Here is a 21,380-nt window from a genome sequence, read left to right as displayed (position 1 = left end):
AAGATGTATCTCATTGCCATAGGTACTAACTTTCCCTTTTGTATCATAAAATAATTTTCATGGTTTCCTATGAGCCTACTTTATTATGTTATACTTTTCCTTAAAATTAGGACATATTAAAGTGAACTGAAAATTCATTTCTTATTACCTTTGCCTAGTAGACGCTGAGTTGCCACCACTGAAGCTGGTACACTCCTTCTGTGCAATGAAGGCAGATGATGGGCCCTGCAAAGCATTGATGAGAAAATTTTTTTTCAATATTTTCACTCAACAATGTGAAGAGTTTATATATGGTGGATGTGAAGGAAATCAGAATCGATTCGAAAGTCTGGAAGAATGCAAAGAAAAATGTACAATAGGTAAGTTTCATGAAAAACTTATGATCCAAGAGCCTATATGATTATTAGGTCTAATAATAATTTTAGAGAAATGTAATGTAATGCTATTTTAACCTTCCCAAGAAATCTTGATTTGGGCTCCATATTTTCAGCTTTCATTCTCAATTCTTGCTTTAAAATGGTTTTTCATATCAATTATAAAATTATTAAGCCTCATTTATTGTCCAACTGTCTTCTCTGTAATGAAGAGAGAAGAAAAACCCTCAAGTCCACAAAAGAGTTTTATGAATGCAGTGAAATTTAGTCTCCCTAGGTAGTTTTGAGTTGGCAAAAGAATGGTTATTCATAATGACTTGGTTGTTCCTTTGTCAATACAATGATTTCATAGCTGTCTTCTCTAAAGATAATGAATTTCAAAATTTACTTTCAGGCTCTGTAGCTATACACACTATCTATCTGATGGAGCTTGTTATCTGTAAATCTAAAACTGGCTTAAAAATTAAGTCATCCTTATTGGAAGCTTGCAATACTACAAAAAAGAAAATATTAACACTGTTGACCCATGTAAACTTTTCCCAACCCAACTATTTACTTGATTTTATTGTTAAAAAGCATAAGAGTATATCATAATGTATCAAATTATTGAACTTTTTTGGTTACTATATCACTTAAGTTTTTTATAATATTTACAAAGTGCGTTGTTATTTGTGGTTTTATTTCTTCTTACTGGAGTAAGTCACAAATCATTACTGGAACTTATTCAAACTTCTGAATGTTTATATCTCAGTTTATTTTTTCTGAATTGTGAGAAGAATCTGAATGACCTGTTTCCCCATTTTCTAGTTCAATATTTCTCCATCTCCCATTCTTGGGCATGGCTGTTGTAAGGATGTCTGGGTAGTAACAGTAGATGTTCTATGTGTTTTGCAAAGCAGGCAGCTCCACATCCCTACTCCTTCCAAACAACTTTACTAAAACTATTCTTGGCATCCTGATGCTCTTGGCCTGTGGGAAAACTCTCAGTGATGAAAAGAGAGGACTTGTCTCCCCTGAGACTCTGGGAGATGCTTTGTTTTGTGCTCAGAGCTGACAGAAGAGAACTGATGTGACTGTGCCTTTAACCTCAGAGCACTGGGTTCCCTTCCTCTCAGTAGCTGTCCTAGGAATATTAGCAACACAGGTTAGGCAGCTCAGTGGTCCTCCGAGGTGCCTGGTCATTTTCCATTCATCATAGATTTCTATGCCCTGTTTTCCTCTATATATGTTGGGCCAAGTGTCCTTTTGTATTGAGTTGAAAATCAGTCTTAATCTTCAGGAGCTTGGCAAGAGTCCTGGTTGACTCCTTTTTTGTAATCCTCAGTTTTTCTTTCAGAAGCCCACTGATTTTCATCAACTAGACTATTTCCTGACATTCTTTTCTCTTCCTTTTTCTTTCTTTAATAATTCACAGGTCTTATAGTTAAACATTGTGCAAAAATTACCCTTTTCCTTATCAAACAAAGCCGTTTTGTTCATCAGCCCTGCTTACAATACCTTTTAAAGTATTATTAACTGGTACATAAATTAGTATATTATTTCTTTTTGGACCACTTAATACTACTGTATGAATGTTTGTTTTTTATAAAGTAGGTTACTGAGATTTGCTTTTGCTGTTTTGGTTTTTTGTTTCTGTTTTTTGTTTTTGCAGTACTAGGGGTTGAACTCAGGGCCTCATGCTTCCTAGGCAAGCACTCTACCACTTGAGCTACACCCTTCAACCCTTTTCACTTTAGTTTATATTTCAGATAGGGTCTCACTTTTTTTTCCTGGGGCTGTATCAGACAAGATTCTCCTACCTTCTTCTCCCATGTGGTTGGGATTATAGACATGTGACACCATGCACAACCTGTTTTTTTTTCTTTTTTTAAAGATTGAGTTCCAAAGACTTTTTGCCTGGGCTTGGATGGCCTTGAACCACAATCTCATATCTCTACTTCCTATATAGATGGGATTACAGATGCACACTACTACACCCAGCCTCAGTAGGCTGCTGTTAAAAATATAGCTGGCATATAGAAAAAGTACTGATAGATTTCTTAAAAAGCGCCTAAGGAGAGAATTCTGTCTTCAGCCATGATAGAATAACTAGAAATAGACATCCTGCCCTAACATAAGGAGCTAAACTAATTGGACAAAATATATGAAGCAACTGAGGGAAGACATTGATTGAAAGTAGTACAACATTGTAATTTCAAAGAAGGGAGAGGCATGAGGTGAGCCTTGCATTCTCCTCCATGTTCTGCATGAGGTCATCCTGGACCACAGTTGTGGGAGGAAACCTAAGAACAGGACTGTAGTCTGTGGAATGAAAGAAATAGAGATTAGAAATCAGAAGTCTGGAATGGTGGGGATTTTTGGAACAATGTGTGGGAAAACATGAACTTGTGCAGAGAAAGAAAAAAACACTACAAATCTGGATAGTGTTCCCTTTGAGTTTGTCATTGAATGATAAAATTCTGCATGTGTTTGATAAAATTCCATGAGTTTAGGGAAATAATTAGCAGGGAAGCCCCACATGACTGAGAGATACTTGCATTTTAATATTAGCACTAACTTAGACATAGAGCAAGGCTACTTTGGAGTTGCCCAAATGAAGCTTAGAGGTTCCAGCTGATCCACTTGTCAATTAACTTCCTTCTGAAAGGTCTTCAATATCTTTTTTTTCCATGGATAATTTGTTATAGTGATTACAGGTTGAAATAATGTTTGGGATACATAGTATTAAATAATACATTATCAATTAAGAACAATTTAACTTATTACATTTTAAATCTTTAAATATGATTATCAGAACATGTAAAAATTACATTATGTGGCTTGCATTGTTTTTCTGCTTCAAGCTTCACCCCTTCCCAAAAGCTCTGCACATCCTTCTGTTAGACTTGGGCACTGATCAGCCTGTGCCAGGTCAAGGTCTACACTGGATTGCCTGTCGGTCATGTGGACTGAAGGCTGAGCTCTCCCCACTTGTTCTTGTGACTGTGAACAAGTCCATTTTAACGAGAAGAAATCTCTCACTTGCCAGCCCTACATGGACTTTGTGAAATTCAGACCACATTGCATAGGAGCCTGGCAGGAGCACAGTTGGTTTTTCTTCTCACTAGGAGAAAAGGGCAATTTCTTTTTTTATAATTTTATTAGCATATAATAGTTGTACTGGGTGATATACTGTGATATTCACATATGTGTTTAAAATATATCTTAGTTGGATCTACTCCCTCCATCATTCTCCCTCTTATCCCCTCACCCTTTCTTAGAATAATTTCAATAGGTTTCATTCTTGTATTTTCATATATGGATACAAAACACATCCTCCATATAAATCCTCATTCTCCTTTTCCTTGTACACAGTCCCCTCTCATTTCTACTCACCCCAGAAAAGATTTATTTTTCCCTCCTGCCCTTTGCTTTTTATAATTAAATATACATTGATAGTCTAAGAAGTTTTCACCTTGGTACTTCAGCTATATATATATATATCATGCTTTTATCAAATTAACCCCCTCCCTGTGTTACTTACTCGTTCTCTATCACCATGCTTCCCTAATATTCAACAACTTACTGTACAGTACATTATATTATATTTATATATAGATGGGTTGTTACAATATTTTTCATTCTCTAACATTTTTTTTCTCTCTCCACCCTCCGTAGCCTGACTATATATATATATACATATACATATATATGTATATGTATATACATATATATATCACATTTTCTTAATCCATTCATCAATTTTGGAACATCGGGCTGTTTCCAAAGCTTGGCTATTATAAATAGTGCTGCAATAAACATGGGTGTACAAGTGGCTCTATCATATCCTGAAGCACATTCTTTTGGATATATGCCTAGAAGTGGTCTCACTGGATCATAGGGTAGGTAGTTCTATTTTTAGTTTTTTGAGGCACCTCCATATTGCTTTTCATAGTCGTTGCATTAATTTATATTCCCACCAAGACTGTAGAGGTATTCATTTTTCCTCATATCCTCTTCAGCATTTGTTTTTGTTTGTGTTATTGATGACAGCCATTCTGACCAAAGTAATGTAGAACTCAATGTACTTGGATTTGCATTTTCTTTATGACCAAGGATGTTGAGCATTTCTTCATATGTTTATGGCCATGTGTAGTTCTTCTTTCAAGAATTGTCTGTTCACCATAAACAGCTTCAGCAATGTAGCAGGATACAAAATCAACTTATAAAAATCAGTATAACCTTTTTATATACAAACAATGAACAAATTGAGAAAGAATGTAGGAAAACAATTTCATTTACAATAGCCTCAAAAAAACAAAAATACCTAGGAATAAACTTAACAAAGAATGTAAATGACCTCTACAAGGAGAACTACAAACCCCTGAAGAAAGAGATTGAGGAACACTACAGAAAGTGGAACACTCTCCCATGCTCATGGATTGGTAGAATCAAAATAGTGAAAATGGCTATACTACCAAAAGCAATCTATATGCTCAATGCAATTTCCATCAAAATCCCAATGACATTCATTACAGAGATTGAAAATTCTACCCTAAAGTTCATTTGCAAACACAAGTAACAACAAATAGCCAAGCAATGCTGGAGGTATCACGATACCTAGCTAAAAACTATACTACAGAGCCATAGCAGTAAAAACAGCATGGTACTGGCAAAAAAGCAGATATGAAGACCAATGGGACAGAATAGAGGACTCAAATATGAATCCACACAGCTACACCCACCTTATTTTTTGACATACAATGGAGAATAGACAGCCTCTTCAACAAATACTGTTGGGAAAACAACAATATGGTTATCTGCCTGCAGAAAACTGAAACTAGATCAATGCCTCTCACCCTGTACTAGTATCAACTCAAAGTGGATTAAGGACCTTAATATCAGACCTGAAACCTTGAAGTTAGTACAGGAAAGCAGGGAATACTCTGAAAGCAATAGGTATAGGCAAGAACTTCCTCAGTAGAACTCCAGTGGTCCAGCAACTAAAAGAAAGAATGGACAAATGGGACTACATGAAATTAAAAAGCTTCTGCACAACAAAAGAAATGGTGTCTGAACTGGAAAGACCACCCACAGAGTGAGAGAAAATATTTGCTGGCTGTAGATAAGACAAAGGACTGATAACCAGAATATACAGGGAGCTCAAAAACTAAACTCCCCCAAAATCAGTGAACAAATAAAATAGTGGGCAACTGAACTAAACAGAACTTTTTCAAAGGAAGAAGTCCAAATGGCCAAAAAACACATGAAAAAATGTTCACTGTCCCTAGCCATAAATGAAATGCAAATCCAAACCACACTAAGATTCCACCTCACCCCTGTTAAAATAGAACATCAAGAACACCACCAACAACAAATGTTGGTGAGGATGTGAGGAAAAAGGAACCCTCATTCTCTACTGGTGGGAATGTATGCTAGTAAAACCACTTTGGAAAACAATATGGAGGCTTTTTAAAAAACTATAGATCTGCCATATGATCCATCAATACCACTCCTAGGGATATACCCAAAGGATATAACTGCGCATCCATATTTTCTGCACCACTATTTACAATAGTCAAGCTATGGAACAGCCAAGATGCTTCACAATTGATGAATGGATTAAGAAAATGTGGTATTTATACACAATGGAATTTTATTCAGCCATAATGAAGAATGAAATTTTGTCATTTGCAAGTAAGTGGACGGAATGGGAGAACATCATCTTAAGCAAAGTTAGCCAGACTCAGAAGGCCAAAAATTGTATGTTCTCCCTCATATGTAGATTATAGACCTAAAATAAATACAGTAATATTATTGAACATGGGTTAGACACTAAGGATAGAACGCATATGGGAGGAATAAGGAAAAGGAAGGAAACCTAAAACTTGTATGTGGTTGATGTGCCCACTGCAGATGAGCAAATACAGTAATCTTAAACTGGCAGAGGCCACTATGGGAAGGTGACTAGCAAGTAGTGAAGAGGTCTGGTAGAGATGAACTAATTCAGGTTGTAATATACATATGCATGGAAGCAAAGCTAGGAATCTCTCTGTATAGCTATCTCTATCTCAGACTAGCAAAAATGTTATGTCTTTCTTATTATCTTTTATGTTTTCTTTTCAACAAAATTGGAAAACAAGAGGGCAGAACAGGTTCTGCCTGGAAGCGAGGGGCAGTGGGAAGTTACAGTGGGGGAAGAAAGAGGATAAGGGGCGGTAAGAGAGGTGGTCCAAACAATGTATACACATGTGAATAAATATAAAAACAATAAAAAAAGGAATTGTCTGTTCAGTTCATTTGCCCATTTATTCAATGGGTTGTTAATTCTTGGAAAGGTTAGTGTTTTGAGCGCCCTGTATATTCTAATTATTAATCCCTTGTAGGACATATGGGTGACAAAGATTTTCTCCCATTTTTTCTAGGATGTCTCTTCAGTCTGGTGACTGTTTCCTTTGCTGTGCAGAAGCTTTTTAGTTTCATGCAGTCCCATTTGTCAATACTTTCTCTTAATTGCAAAGCCACTGGAGTCAGCAATATGAAGTCATTCGTTAAGTTATTACCTATGCCTATGTGATCCAATGTGTTCCCTATTGTTTCCTGGATTAATTTCACTGTTTCAGATCTTACATTAGGATCTTTACTCCATTTTGAATTGATGGTAGTACAAAGTGACAGACTGTGGTCTAATTTCAGTCTTCCACAGGTGGATATCCAGTTTTCCCAACACTGTTTGTTAAAGAGACTATCATTTTCCAAGTGCATATTTTGGGCACCTTTGCCAAAAAACAGATGGCTATAGTTGTGTGGGTTTGTTTCTGGATCTTCTGTTCTATTCCATTGGTCTTCATGTCTATTGTTGTGCCAGTTATTATGGCTCAGTAGTATAGTTTGAAGTCAGGTATGGTGACACCACCAATGTTGCTCTTTTTGATTCGGGATTGCTTTGGCTATTCAAGATCTTTTGTGACTCCATATGAACTTTAAGATTGTCTTTTTTATATTGGTGAAGAATGCTATTAGAATTTTTTATAAGAATTGCATTGAACATTTAGATTGCTTTAAGTACTATGGACATTTTCATAATATTGACTCTGGAGAAGGGCTATTTCTTATTTGGTCCTGAGAAAGAAACTTCAACATTCTTTAAGGGAAGAAAACAAAAACCCATTGGTAAACACTATGATATTCAAAAATATCCATAATCTCACCTTTGCCAATATACTAAACATTTAAACGAGATGCAAATTTTGATCCAAAACTAAGGAAAAAAGTACAATCAAAATAGAAAAAGTAAAGATGATGGAAGTATTAAGTAAGAACTTTTAAATAGTATTACAAATGTACTAAAGAATTAAGAGAAAACATACACACTATATAGAGAAATGGAGTACATAAGTGAGAACTAAAGAAAATTCTATACCTGAATAACATAATATACAAACTAAGAAATTCATCATCAGAGCAAATTAGACACTACAGAAGATAAGATTAGTAGAACACAATAAGCTGTTCAAAACCAAGCACATCAGCCACCAAATAAAAGTATAAATTCTATCATTTATGACAATATGGATGGAACCAGAGGTCATTGTGTTAAGTGAAATAAACCAGGCAGAGAAAGACAAGTACTGGATGATCTTATTCATTTGTGGAATTTAAAGACATTGACTTCATCAAAGTGGGCAGTAGAATAATGGTTACCAGAGCCTAAAGAAGATAGGAGAGGGAGGGAAATGGGGTGGGGAAAAGGCCAATCAATGGTACTAAGTTATAGTTAATAAGAACAAGAAGTTCTGGTACGCACAGTAGGGTAACTACAGATAACAATAATGTACTGCACACTTAAAAAGGTAGAATAATTTTGAAGGTTTTTACCATAAAGAACCATAAAGAGGAAATAGACATATTTAACCTCATTTAAACATTGTACAATGTATATGTGCATCCAAACATCATAACACTCCATTAATAAATACAACTTTCATGTTTTTGTGTATATATAAAAATTAATTTAATTTAAAATAACTGAGGTGGAGCTGGGGTTTTAACTCAGTGGGGGAGCATTTGTCAAGCATGCATAAGGCCCTAGAACTCCAGAACCACAATAAATATATGAGGCGTCTTTTGATTAAAATTAGAAGAAATAATCTTTAGACAAAATTAAAATGACTGTCCTTGCTTGTTTGCTTATTTCAAATTCATAATGTTATATTATAAATTCTGGCAACTGATACACATGCATTGTTTATATTGCAGATTATTCAAAGAAGACTAGGAAGAAAACTTCTCAAAAAGGTGAACATTCACTTATACTTAAGTTAGTAGCATCTGTGTAAGGAATCTAGATTCATAGTTCTTAAGTTTCTCTGATCTGGGTTAGTCATAATTCCATATGACATTTGAAATACTGTTTTGGTTCAGTGGATGTAAAGAACATTTAGAAACAATAGACATGATATGTGGTAGGGAAGGCTCCAAATACCACCTGTGCTCTCATCCTGATACAACATGGTATTCAGTTTTAAATCACCCACAATGCAGAGTCACACGTGTTATTTTATGGTCTTGCAGATTTACATGTTGCTAGCTTTACTTTAGTTTTCCAATATCTAATCTATTGTTTATCTCAACACAATGCAGCTTTAACACATCTAGTATTTCCCTAAATAGATTTATGTCATTGAATTATCAACAGTTTTATGTACAAAACCAGAGGAGATATTTACCTTTGTCAACATTATTTAACATGTGTGGACATCATTGATTTTGTGACAAATGACTACTTTTTATTAGAAATAATACTTTTAGTGAATATATCAGAAAATAAAATAAGGTTATCAACAGATCAAGGAAACCAATGTCTCTGTTTTTGAGACTGGTTCTCCCCAAATAACTCTGACTGGCATTGATCTTTCTATGTAGCCTAGGTTGTGTGCAACTTGTCAGGCTCAACCACTTTTAATAAAGGCCTATAAACTGATTTAGTTTGTTATAATTTATGGCACTTACATTTGAATGAAAAATATTAAACAAATAAATCAAGTTTTTTAACCTGAAAGAGTACAAAATTCAAGGTGCATTTAAATTTTGCTTATATTGGTTTAACTGTGTAGGAAAAAGTTGACAATTTCTGATAAGTACATTCAGACTTAATTCACTGACCAGAATGTAATCAAAATTTATAAATTAAATTCAAAGCCAAAGTTGTTTAAAAAACAATATAAGCAAATATATGTGTTCATTTACCATTTTTAAAAAAAGATTCATGAACATATTGAATCAATCTGGAGGAAAATGTTCATTACTTACTTAAATGAAGTTCTAGTTGTAATACAAATGAACACAGCATATTTAGGGAATTTTTGTTTAACAAGTACAACAGGGTATTTTCATGAAGGAAAAACTAACACAATTAGAAAACAGAATTAGAAAAATACATGCAGGTAAAATTTTGCATAAATTTATGACATAAAATGTATATTTCATAATTTCAAAACCAATCATTCTTAATTGATATTATAAATGAAAGTTATAAAATTAAGTTCTATTTACTTGAGTGTTGAAAATGTTTAGATGCTAAAACCAATCCATATAAAGTCTTCTGTTAACTTAAACTTAGCTTTGTGATATGCTTCCTAGCATTGAAACAGTTGTGAAGTCAGTGAGATTCACTGCAAGTCCTTGGGAAGAAGATTAGTCAAAGGCAATTTCTAAACAAGCAGGCCCAAGAGAAAGTTCACGTTATACTGCTATGGCTTATGAAAGTTGCTACATGAGCTTACAGTCTACATTCTATGTCAATTCTAACACAGAAAGTGTGTATGCAAATTCAAAAGAATGCACTTTATCAATCTGAGGAATATGGAAAATTAATTTTTGATTTATAACCATATTTTAAATTGGAAGGTTAAGAAGAATTATTTGACATATGTACATTACCAACTTGTCCTAAAATAAATTCATGTTCTCTGATGGGACCTCATATAAACAATAAAACTACCAGCATATACTTATCAGCATAAACTATGTTATTTTCTATTCCTTATATACAATATTTTTTGTTGGTTTATTGTTTTGTGGTACTGGAGATTGAATTTAGCCTTGAGAATGTTACACATACAAAAGTCCTTACTCATTCACTTTTGATTTTCTTAGAATTTATTTATTTTACATATTTGTGTATTTACTTACATATTAAGGCTAAAATAAATCAAAATAGTTGAATGTATTTTTCTTTTCCTTATTATAAAAATATGAAGAACAAGGTTTGTTTTATCCCCACTTAACTACAAATCATAGTAACATTTACTTTGAAAAACAGTTACATGATATGTGATAGATGCCCAAGGCAAATCATCAAAGAAATGCAAACCAAAGTCACAATGAGATATCACCTCACTCCTGTTAGAATTTTTATCAAAAAGACAAAAGACGATACTACTAATGGGATTATAAATTTATATAGTGTATGGAAAACCATACAGAGAGTCTTTAAAACTTTAATTTTAAAATTTAAAATTAACAACAGAGCTTCTATATGATTTAGACATCCCACTAGTGGGTATACAACAAAAGGAAATGAAACCAACATGTCCTTTCACTCCTGTGTTCATTGTACATTATTCTACAACACCCATATATGGAATGAACATAAGTTCTCTTCATTGGTAAATAGATAAAGAAATTGTGGTATATTTAATACAATGAATACTACTTAACCATAGAAAAGAAGGAAAATTTGCCATTTGTCACACATGGTTCAACACAGTGAATATCATGTTGAGTGAAATAAGCCAGACACAGAAAGGCAAATGCTGCATGATCTCACTCATGTGTGAAATCCTAAAAGGGTGATCTCCTAAAAATAGAGAATAGAATTGTGGTTATCAGAGGTGGAGGTGGCTAGGGACAGATGATTGGGGAGATGCTGGTCAAAAGACACAAAATTGTAGCTAGGTAGGAGAAAAAGTTCAAAAGACTTATCTTTTATCAGGGTGATTATAGTTAAGGACCATATATTGTATTCTTAAGAAAGGTAAGAGAGTGGATATTAAGTGTTCCCAACACACACACACAAAGATAACCATGTGAGATGATACATATTTCAACTAGCTAGATTTAATCATTCCACAATGTATATGTGTTTTTTAAGGAATCATATTGTATACAATAAATATATATTATTTTATATGTCAGTTTAAATGTTACCTTTGAAAAAGGAGACTATATGGGAATTATAGTAACACTTTAAAAAGTATGAGTTAGTAAACAAGAAACAAAGTTAACTTTCAAACTGGTATTTGGTGAGTTTATAGAAAATTGACTTTTACACTATGTTAAAATAGAAAGTTTTATTTAATAAAACAACTCTCTTGTAGGGGATTGCTTCTTCTCCAGGTCTGCAACTGTTGTAGACATCATTAACATTAAGCCTGTGCTCTTTTTATAGTAAGACATTTGTGGACATTGGTGCCCTGAAATAGAGAGCAAGTTGCTTTAATATATAAAAGTATACCACCATCAATTTGGGTCACTGTGGTAATGTAGTTGAAGTAAAAAAGGATCATTTGAACATTATTCAAAATATTCTAGCACAAATCACCCTATGCTCATAAAACATTTGACAGTTGGCTCAGTTTTCTTCAGCGTAAGCAGGCAAACAAGCTTGCAATGTAGTCCACAATATCACAATTTTTGTGACAGCTGTATTTAGCCTGGTTTGGAGCACTATCAAATAAGGGGTATTAAACTTTTGTAAAAGCCTCTCTAATCCCTGAACATGTATTTCCTTTCTGCCCTGCATTGTTGGTTCATTCCAGTGCTTGGAAGAAAAAAAAAAGAGAGACACAGCACTGAAGGTTGTCATTCCTAGTACCGATATTAATTCCAGCATGAGAATTCAGGAAGATCCAATAACAGACATGAAAGCTTCCATTATGCTCAAATTTTCTTTCCAAAATATTAAAATTTAAACTATCCTTAATGAAGCAACACACTGTACTGTTGACCTGCTGACACCCTACACTTCAATACATGCAATATTCATGAAACTTTCCTTAATATCAATGCACATTGCACATGAGTTTAATAGAATTAATTAAACCAAAATCTGTCATAATGTTTTGTAATTCCAAAGCAAGGATGACACATGCTAAAATAGCTCAGTATTTTTATTCTCTTAGTTCATTTAGTTTATAAAAAGAACTTATGGTTAATTATTCATTTACTATTAAAAGTTTGGAATTTGAAAGGCCAACTGCAGAAATATATAATCATTGTATCTTCATTATTCCAAATACCACAATAAACATAATGGATAATTCTAGTATTATATACTTTTTCAATAGTCATATTATTTATCTTTACTAGAAGAAGTATCTTCATAGCCGTGTGTCAGTGCTTCATACCTATAATCCTAGCTACCTGGGAAGCTGAGATTGGGAGGAATGTCTTTCCAGGCCAGCCAAGACAGATAGTTTGCGGGACCCCATACCCAAAAACAGAGAAAACATGGAATGAAGATTTGGGTCAAGCAGTATAGTGCCCACTTTGCAAGCATGAAGCTCTCAGTTTAAACTGAGAGTAAATTTCACATTTACTCTTTAAATTGATTGTTTAAATAACAACCAGTTATTTATAAATTTAATTAAAATAACTAAATTATTTACAGAAGGAATACTTTCTGATATTTTAAAAATGATTTCTAGAAAAGCCAGATTTCTGCTTCTTGGAAGAAGAACCTGGAATCTGTCGAGGTTATATTACCAGGTATTTTTATAATAATCAGTCAAAACAGTGTGAACGTTTCAAGTATGGTGGGTGCCTAGGAAATCTAAACAACTTTGAATCACTGGAAGAATGCAAGAACACCTGTGAAGACCCTTGTAAGTTCATTTCTCACCTCATTTCAAAGAATGTTCAGATTTACCAAGATTTTGTTTCATCCATGCAAATGAAAATTAGATCGAGAAGAGATGTGTCAGTATGTTTTTTTAAAAATGCAAATAATTAAAGCCCTTAGATTGTTGCCATAAATGTCATATTATTTGTATGCTACACTATTTAGTTTTCCATAGACAGAATACTGTAGTATAATTTTGGTATAATTTTGGGACTGCTGATTTCCCTTATTCTTATAAATTTGAGGGTAAACAGTTACTTGGAAACAGCTATCTAAATTCAATCATTTTATCTGCTAATAAAACTTACGAAAGTGGCTTCTTAAACATAAACTGCTATATGCTTCAACAAAAAGCAACAGTTATTAATGAAATATTATCCAACTTAGCAATGTGACTAAAATTGCCAGAAGTCTACTTTTGCTAAAACAACTGGTGTACTTTACTTTGTGTGTAGAAATATGCAATGTGACAGTGTTCTTGTATTTCATTGTAACTGTTAACTTTTTCCAGCAAATGACTCCCAGGTGGATGTTTATCAAACTCGACTCGACACTGTAAATAATAATTCTGTTACTCCTGAACCAACCAGTGTTCCCAGCCTTTGGGGTAAGAATCTCATTTTTTGATTGCTTCCACAAAAAATACTATCATGGTAAAAGTAGAAGGTGATCATGTATTAGAAGTAATACTTTAAAAAATACCCATTTTGTTATTTAATAATGGGTGTGTTAAAATAGCGAGCTCCAACATGTGTAAAACATTGGATCTTACAAAAGTGATAATTTTCCTAATCTTTTTTAAAGTATGCTTTGAAGCCAGCTTTTGATTATGTGTCACGTGGAAAACTTTCACATGAGTTATCTCTGTGCCAAATTTATCTTACAATATATTACCAGGAATTATCAGCCTCCTGTAGGATGATAAATCACTGAACTGGAAGCAGCATGTCAAAGGCCATCTAAAGTGCTTTTAAATAGAGCCCTGGCACTAGGCAGCTCTCTGGTGTCACTCAGAGGGCAGGTGAGAAAGAGTTTGGGTAACCATCCCTGAAGGGTTTGTTACTCTAGAAGGAATTGTTTCTTGGACCTTTATAGGATTCCTTTCTGGATTCTACCCTGTATGTGTATTTGTCAGGTTTAAAGAAGCATCCAGAAAATACTCCCTCAAAAATGCAGGACTGAAAAAATAGTGAAATTACTGAAAAACATAATTAGGAAACACACATATCTGACCATTTAAAAACAATCTAGAAAGCTGAAAATCCTACCTGAGTTATAAATATCATGTGTCTATTCAGAAATTGGAGATTTTGCTTTGAAGCAGTCTATGTAACATGACAAATGTAAACTTGGACTAAGTTTAAGGAGTTGTGTGGCTATTAAAGTTGCATCCTCACTAAAAAACAAACAGAAACAAATCATAGTGTTTGGCCCAGGAGTTTTCCACCCTGACCGTGTATCAGAATCAGATGGGATTCAGAATATCTTTATAACAACAAAATAAATTAACAAGCGTGGAAACATAAAGAAACCAAAAATTCTATCCAGATGAATGTGAAGCCATGCAAAAGTTACCTGGAATTTATCCAGAAACAAGCTGTGAACGACTAGCTTAGTCCTGTACTGACCAAATCATCTGTGGTTTCAGCCTTAACTGCCACACCTTAAAAGTCACAGAGAATTTGAAACAAGTTCCAGAAGGACTGGAGAGTGTAAGGAGACATGAGATCTGAGAGGGAGAATTATATGTGTCCTTATACTTGAAACACTGCTACATTATAACATTAAGTCCTCACCCTTCAGTTCTGCTCATTCGAGATCCTCCCCATCCCGCCCTTCTAAAATATGTATTTCTGCAAAGTGTTTATTATTGATGTAAGATCTTCAAAACTAAAAGGTATCTCAAGGGTTAGTAAACTGTTTAAATTATAGGTGTTCAAGACGTGTTCTAATAACAGGATATCATAAAGGCAATTCAAACTTTCGTGGGGAGTAAATGTGGTATATTCAAAATGTCTTCCAGTCTTTGCCTTCTATAATTAGAGAGTAAATTCAACTCCAGATAAATTTAAGTCTTATTTTTAAATTTTTCTTTATAATAAATGTCTTGTTCCTAACTTTTTGTCTATAAAATTAAATGGTTTCATTGCATTGTTTCTTTAATTCTTTCCAGCCCTATATATTTCAAAGATAATTTGTTTTATCTGCTTAACATCACATATTCAAAAGTATGCTAGGTCTTGCTGTTGTAAAAGATGTAAAAATTTATAATGACATAATTAACAGGTTTAAACATATATGTGATACGATATATTTACTTTTTTTGAAAAGTATTACATCAGTTTTCAATATACTTCAATATATTTTGTTTGAATTCAGTATCAGTTCAAGTGGAGACATTCTTTTAAATTCTTTATTAAATAACAGTCTTTAAGTGGAGTGTTTGATTATTTGAACATTTAAATACTGTTTATTATTAAGTGGAATGTTTATGCATATATTTTTCTTTGTGATATTAGAATTATAGAAGGCATGTTTAGTGTTTATAATTACTAAAAAATAGCTTAGTAAATTCCTTTTTTAATTGCTGTTTATTCTTAGGTACTACACTATTGTAAATGAACTTGAGAATATGTATTTCCATTGATTTCTTGTGACCCAAGATACTTGAATTCTTATTAAGCACAATAGAGGCTTAACTTTTTTCTTTTCATTTCCATATTTTCAGAATGAACCCCCATCACATTTTGGTAAACTTGGTTTTCCCTTTGTAATTGACAATATTATATAGTGGATAAAATACCATTGTCCAAAGACAAGGTTCAAATCCACTGTGTGGACCTAAGTTTTATCTTCCCAGTAAAAAGAGTAATGGTTATACCATAGTTGTGAGGTAAGATCAGTCAATATACATCAGCCTCTCAGGACCATACTTGATATCTACCTCATCCATGCTATATGAATCCCCGATTCAGAGCAATATACTGAACTTCCCTGGCCTCAGATTCTTATCTTCAAAATAACTCCATAATTTTCCATTTTCAGGAGAAATTGACATTACAGACACTTATGAAATTTCCAGTTATTCAGATAAATGCATCACTAAACACAGTCACAACTACACATAACGTTTAAATGAGAATTAACACTAAAACTAAATAGATGTAGATATGGAATCTCAAAATTAAAAAAATTTTAATAGCAGGTTGAGATTATTGACATACAAAAGTATCATGAGATTTCAAAGCCAAAAAGTTACTCCAATCTGTCAGAATTCTGCTATTATTTTTTCAATTATTTCAATTTGGACACTTGGAAATTTCTTTTGATCAATCTCTTCTTCCACTCCTTCATTAATTTTTATTGCATTTTGGAAGAAATGTCCATTTGTCTCTTTCCTTTTAAGTTCTATCTGTTTTGTTCAAATCATCTATCTCTCTTTTTTATGTTACCTAAACAATCATATATTATTACAAACTGGGACACTAATAGGCATCAAAAGGAGGTGCTAAAAATTGTTATATTTCTTCAAAATACATAGGTATTGACAGACAATCTGAATTGTCATTTTGGTGGATATGTAAAACAGTTTTATTTTTTAAATATTTTAACTTTTGTAAAAAATGTACATGCTAGGACATGATAAGCATGAACCAACATTGACTCAGGCAAACCAGGCTGTATAGACATTAGATAGATATATAGATAGACAGATGATAGATAGATAGATAGATAGATAACCTCAGTTCTCAGATATACTAATGGCATATGTTACACATAATATGTATATATTAGTTGAATTATGTCAGGTATATGATTTGTAAATATATATATATATATGTGTGTGTGGAGAGACATAAAGAGTGATATATAACATAAATTATGTATGACCTTTTGAAATTGACGACCTTTCTGACATTGCTGTTCTAGTTTTATGCATCCATTAAGTTTATGGTAATGTTATCTTTGATAAAACAAGTTTATATTTCTCTCATTTAGAGAGACTATTTTTATAAAAAGTATTAATGGATGCATTCTCTTTCTGTGTTTATTTGTCCTCATCCAGTTGGTTTAAATTTGTCTACATTATGTTCCCTCTTTACCTAGTCCAGATCTTTTTTAGTATTGGTGATTAAACTCAGGGCCTGTTCTTGCAAGCACTCTACCAGTTAAGGTAGGCCCCAATCCTCTTGTTTTTATTTTTGTTTTTGAAATAGAGTCTTGCTAACTCTGCCTGGGCTGGCCTCAAACTCAAGATCCTTCTGCCTCCACCTCCCAAGTCAGATTTCCTTACTATTACTTAAATCTAAAAGTTTTTTGTCTATTGGAATTTTTGTCTTCATTGTTATTAAACCCAAACTTATTCCACTTGATATTTTATATGAATTCTCCCACCTAACACTTACTGGCCCTTCTCACCTTGTCTAAGGTGCCTGTCACTGCCATAAAGAAGTTTCTTTTCCCTGCAACTTCCTAATATCAGTCATTTATAAATCGTTTATTTGATTTGTTTGCTTTGCCTTGCTGACTATCATAAAAGGGTTTTGAAGGAAGAGATGATGTATTATATAGTTTATTGTCTGCCCCATCCTCCTGTGTTACCTCAAAATTAAGTACATGACAGATGACTTGCACTTGTAATTTATTAATTTTATGATCCACAGTTACTAAAGAAGGAACAAATGATGGTTGGAAGAATGCTGATCGTACTTACCAAGTTTTTCTGAACACCTTCTACCTTCATGTATCCATGTTTCTTTTAGGATTGGATAGCATTTTATACATATGTTAAGAGGTGCATTTTAGCATTCCCTAATATATAGACAGTATACACGATGCCTTTGATAACATATAATTAATAAAGTTTTAATATTTACATGCATATTAACATAGTCCTTTCACTATGTCTCACTGGTAATTTCTAACTAGCAAAGAAAATTCATGTTCTCAAGCACTCATATTGCTCTGAGTCTTTTGGGTGGACCTGACTTTTCATGAAAAAAAGTTGTTTTCCTAATTCTCATAGTCCCTTTTGCTTCTATACATCAACTCTTAACAGCTGCCTTGGGACTACAACAGCTTTTTGATATTTTGGAAAAACTCATCTTTGGGTAGACTTCAAAAGCCAATTGCCAACCCAGTTTCTGGCACTTGCCTCTGACTGAGAAAAGGAATACCTACCATAGTTGATTCAGTCCTACATTACTTCGTGCCAACTTCCAAGTCCAAGGGAAATGATTGGATGTCATGCTGAAGACAATTTGGCTACTTGAAACTCCTTCCTGACCACACTAAATGTATGATCTACTGGCCAGACTCCATATATATGTGAGAAAAAACAGAAAGGAAATAAAAGCATATATATTTGTAGATATACATATATGTATATCTATACATACACATGTTTAAAAACTTTCTGATTATTCTTGGCCTTCTGGAAGAGATATTGTGATGCCAAAGGAATTAACAATCAAAACCACATCACTGATATAGTCTATTTAAAGACCTGGGAGAGAATATTGTCAACTTTTGCCCCCTTGGTGAAGATGTGATTAAATATAGAGGAATATAGCAACCATGGAAACTTTCTGGGAAGAAAATATCCCTCACCAACTGTAGAGTTATATATTCAGTTGCAAACCCAAGTAAATTGTGAGCACTGTGGACAATTCTAAAAATCCTACTTCATCCACAATCCACCCACAATCCCAAAGAAGTACCTGTCTTTCAAACATGTTCTCGTACCAAGAAGTACAGAAGCACCCCTCATAATCTAAATATTCCTCTAATAGGGACTCTGGTGTCTTGTGCTAATTTTCTCTCAAGCTGCCTTTCCAAAAATAGATAAGTTTTGGAGATCATCCATCAGGCCTTCTACTTCCGGGCAGGAGTGCTGCCAAGGTACAAAATTGTGGCACCTCATCCTTGTCCAAATTGCAGTTATCCAAATGCAGTCACCCTAGGTGACCACTGCCTGTGTAATCCCTTTCTTCCTGGATATCTAGAGTCTAACCAAAGATAATGTTTTGCTCCTGAATGAAGAGTTACTCCAGAGAAATATTTCTTAGACTTTAATATACAGATGCTTGTAAAAGGGGAAAAAAGTCATTGACTTCTAATGTGTGAACCATTTTATTTTAGGTAACATTAATTTTATATTAAGTAAAGTATAGAAATAAACTCCTTAAGTTTGTGATAATTGCACAACTATAAACCAAAACTTATTTACAGATTAATATAAACTGAGCTACTAATAAATTAATACTAATTTGATAAGACACATTTTTTTCCTATAAGAAGAGAAAAATCCATACTGTAATATATTTAGTATTGATGTTAAAAAGGCAGGCTATGAATGAGAAAGGAACATATTAGAAAAGCCTGTGCTGTTCCGCACTAAATATAGTTCTCTGAATGCTCTTTCTCTATTTGATTAGGAAAATCTCAGCAGGAATGAATTTGAGAAGCATTGATATAAAATATGCTGATTAGGTAACTCCAAATCATACCTTTATAGGGCCACAGTGGAGTGATATTTCTAGTTGTTAATCATATATAGTACAATTAAATGGATCTTGCTGACTGGTGTGGACATGTTCAGAGAGAACATAAAAGCCTGGAATTTTGATTTGGTATTTCTAAAATCAGTCCAGGTTGAACATGTCAAATGTTTGGCACAACACTATTGCTCCAAGACCTGTTTTCAGACTCCTTTGATGGGGGCCTATGTGATTAGATACCTTTGTCCTATTCAGACTTGGTAAACCCCAACTGATGGATAAGTCTCATTTAGCACATTATGAACTTGAGGGTTAGTAAAGAGAGAATTTGAAGAACAGACATAGCAAAGTCATGGCAATGTTCTCTTTATCTGATAAAATGATTAAAATACCATTTCCCGGTCATTTCTTAATTTTTTCTAGTTAGTTTTCATAATGACATATCATGATGGTTAAGAGCATTGACTTTATGGACAGAAAGATGTGGGTTTCCATTCCAGTTCTGCCATTTACGAACTTTCTTTGTGACCTTGAGAAAAACTATAAACCTCTCAGCCTTGAGGTCCTCATTTGTTATATGAGGTGTGTAATATCTCATAAAATATTCATGAAGACTGTAATTACATGTAAAACTCTTAATCTAAGGTTTATAGATCAATAAGGACTCAAAAAGTATTAAATTTTGAGGTCATTTTTGATGGCAATGATAATGACTCAATTTCATCTGAGGCTTATAGCAGGAAAATAAATTACATTATCAAGAGTTATACTTTGTATATATTTCATAATTTATAATTTTAATATAACTGAAATGTAACCTTGAAGCATAATAATTTAATATATTTCATATCATAATTATCTGAAATGGCATGTAGCAGTTATAAAATTCAAGCTTAATTCTAAAATACAAATACGTTTTTGTGTCTTTGGATATTATTTTTAATCATAGGGCATGCAAACCTGTGTTTTGAACTTTAGGCCTGAGGTACAGATCTATGTACATTCTCATTTCAGTTAGTTCCACATAAGTAATGAATATGAAGGTGGTTTTGTGCTTTATAGGTATGTCTATCAAATAAGAGAAGAACTTAGGTACATAGATACTTTAATACCTGTCTTGTATGCTAAGAGAGAGACTTGAACAAGTACTATAGAAGCACAGACTCACAAAAATATAGCACATCCATTAAATGATGGCAACTTAAGATTTTCTATTTTTCTCAAAACCTGGGATCTTTTACCTCCCATCTTGGATTTGTTTACCTAAACACTGGCTAATCTATGAGCATAGTTAATTTCATCTTCATTCAAGGATTTTTCTCAGTAAAACCCTCAATGAAAGGAAGCCACAATAATATTATAAATTATGAAATTCTTATAAGTATAACTTATTCAATAATAGTGCTTATAATATATTTAAAAATATTATGTCATCTAAGTCAGTCTAGAAAGACTACATGTATCTTCTCTCTAGATCTTGTTTTGCCCACATTTGATCTGGTGCTTAGTTTTAGCTTTCCTACAGAAACTGCTTTAGTTGGGTCATATTATGGTCTCCTTTCAAGAGTCACTGATTGAGCTTGTTTCATGTATTAAGCAAAACCATGACTTGTCTCTCTCATT

The 21,380-nt window shown here is 33.4% G+C and overlaps 1 protein-coding gene across 5 annotated transcripts in view; it reads left to right on the top strand.

Annotated features, from left to right (window-relative positions):
* Positions 1–21,380, top strand: part of Tfpi (tissue factor pathway inhibitor) — an 83,763-nt gene that overhangs the window by 52,662 nt on the left and 9,721 nt on the right. The window contains exons 3-8 of one of the 5 annotated variants that reach the window (XM_074071248.1): positions 159–359; positions 8,613–8,651; positions 13,064–13,240; positions 13,769–13,864; positions 17,922–18,001; positions 18,284–20,524. In XM_074071248.1, the coding sequence (XP_073927349.1) occupies positions 159–359; positions 8,613–8,651; positions 13,064–13,240; positions 13,769–13,864; positions 17,922–18,001; positions 18,284–18,313 (623 nt within the window). In that variant the 3' untranslated portion in view covers positions 18,314–20,524. Of the gene's footprint in view, positions 1–158; positions 360–8,612; positions 8,652–13,063; positions 13,241–13,768; positions 13,865–17,921; positions 20,525–21,380 lie in introns of those variants that run through there. The other 4 variants (XM_074071247.1, XM_074071249.1, XM_020182744.2 and 1 more) reach the window with 4 other exon arrangements.

Source organism: Castor canadensis, chromosome 4 (genome assembly GCF_047511655.1).
Source record: "Castor canadensis chromosome 4, mCasCan1.hap1v2, whole genome shotgun sequence".
NCBI classification, from domain to species: domain Eukaryota; kingdom Metazoa; phylum Chordata; class Mammalia; order Rodentia; family Castoridae; genus Castor; species Castor canadensis.
This window is presented reverse-complemented; position numbering and strand designations above follow the sequence as displayed.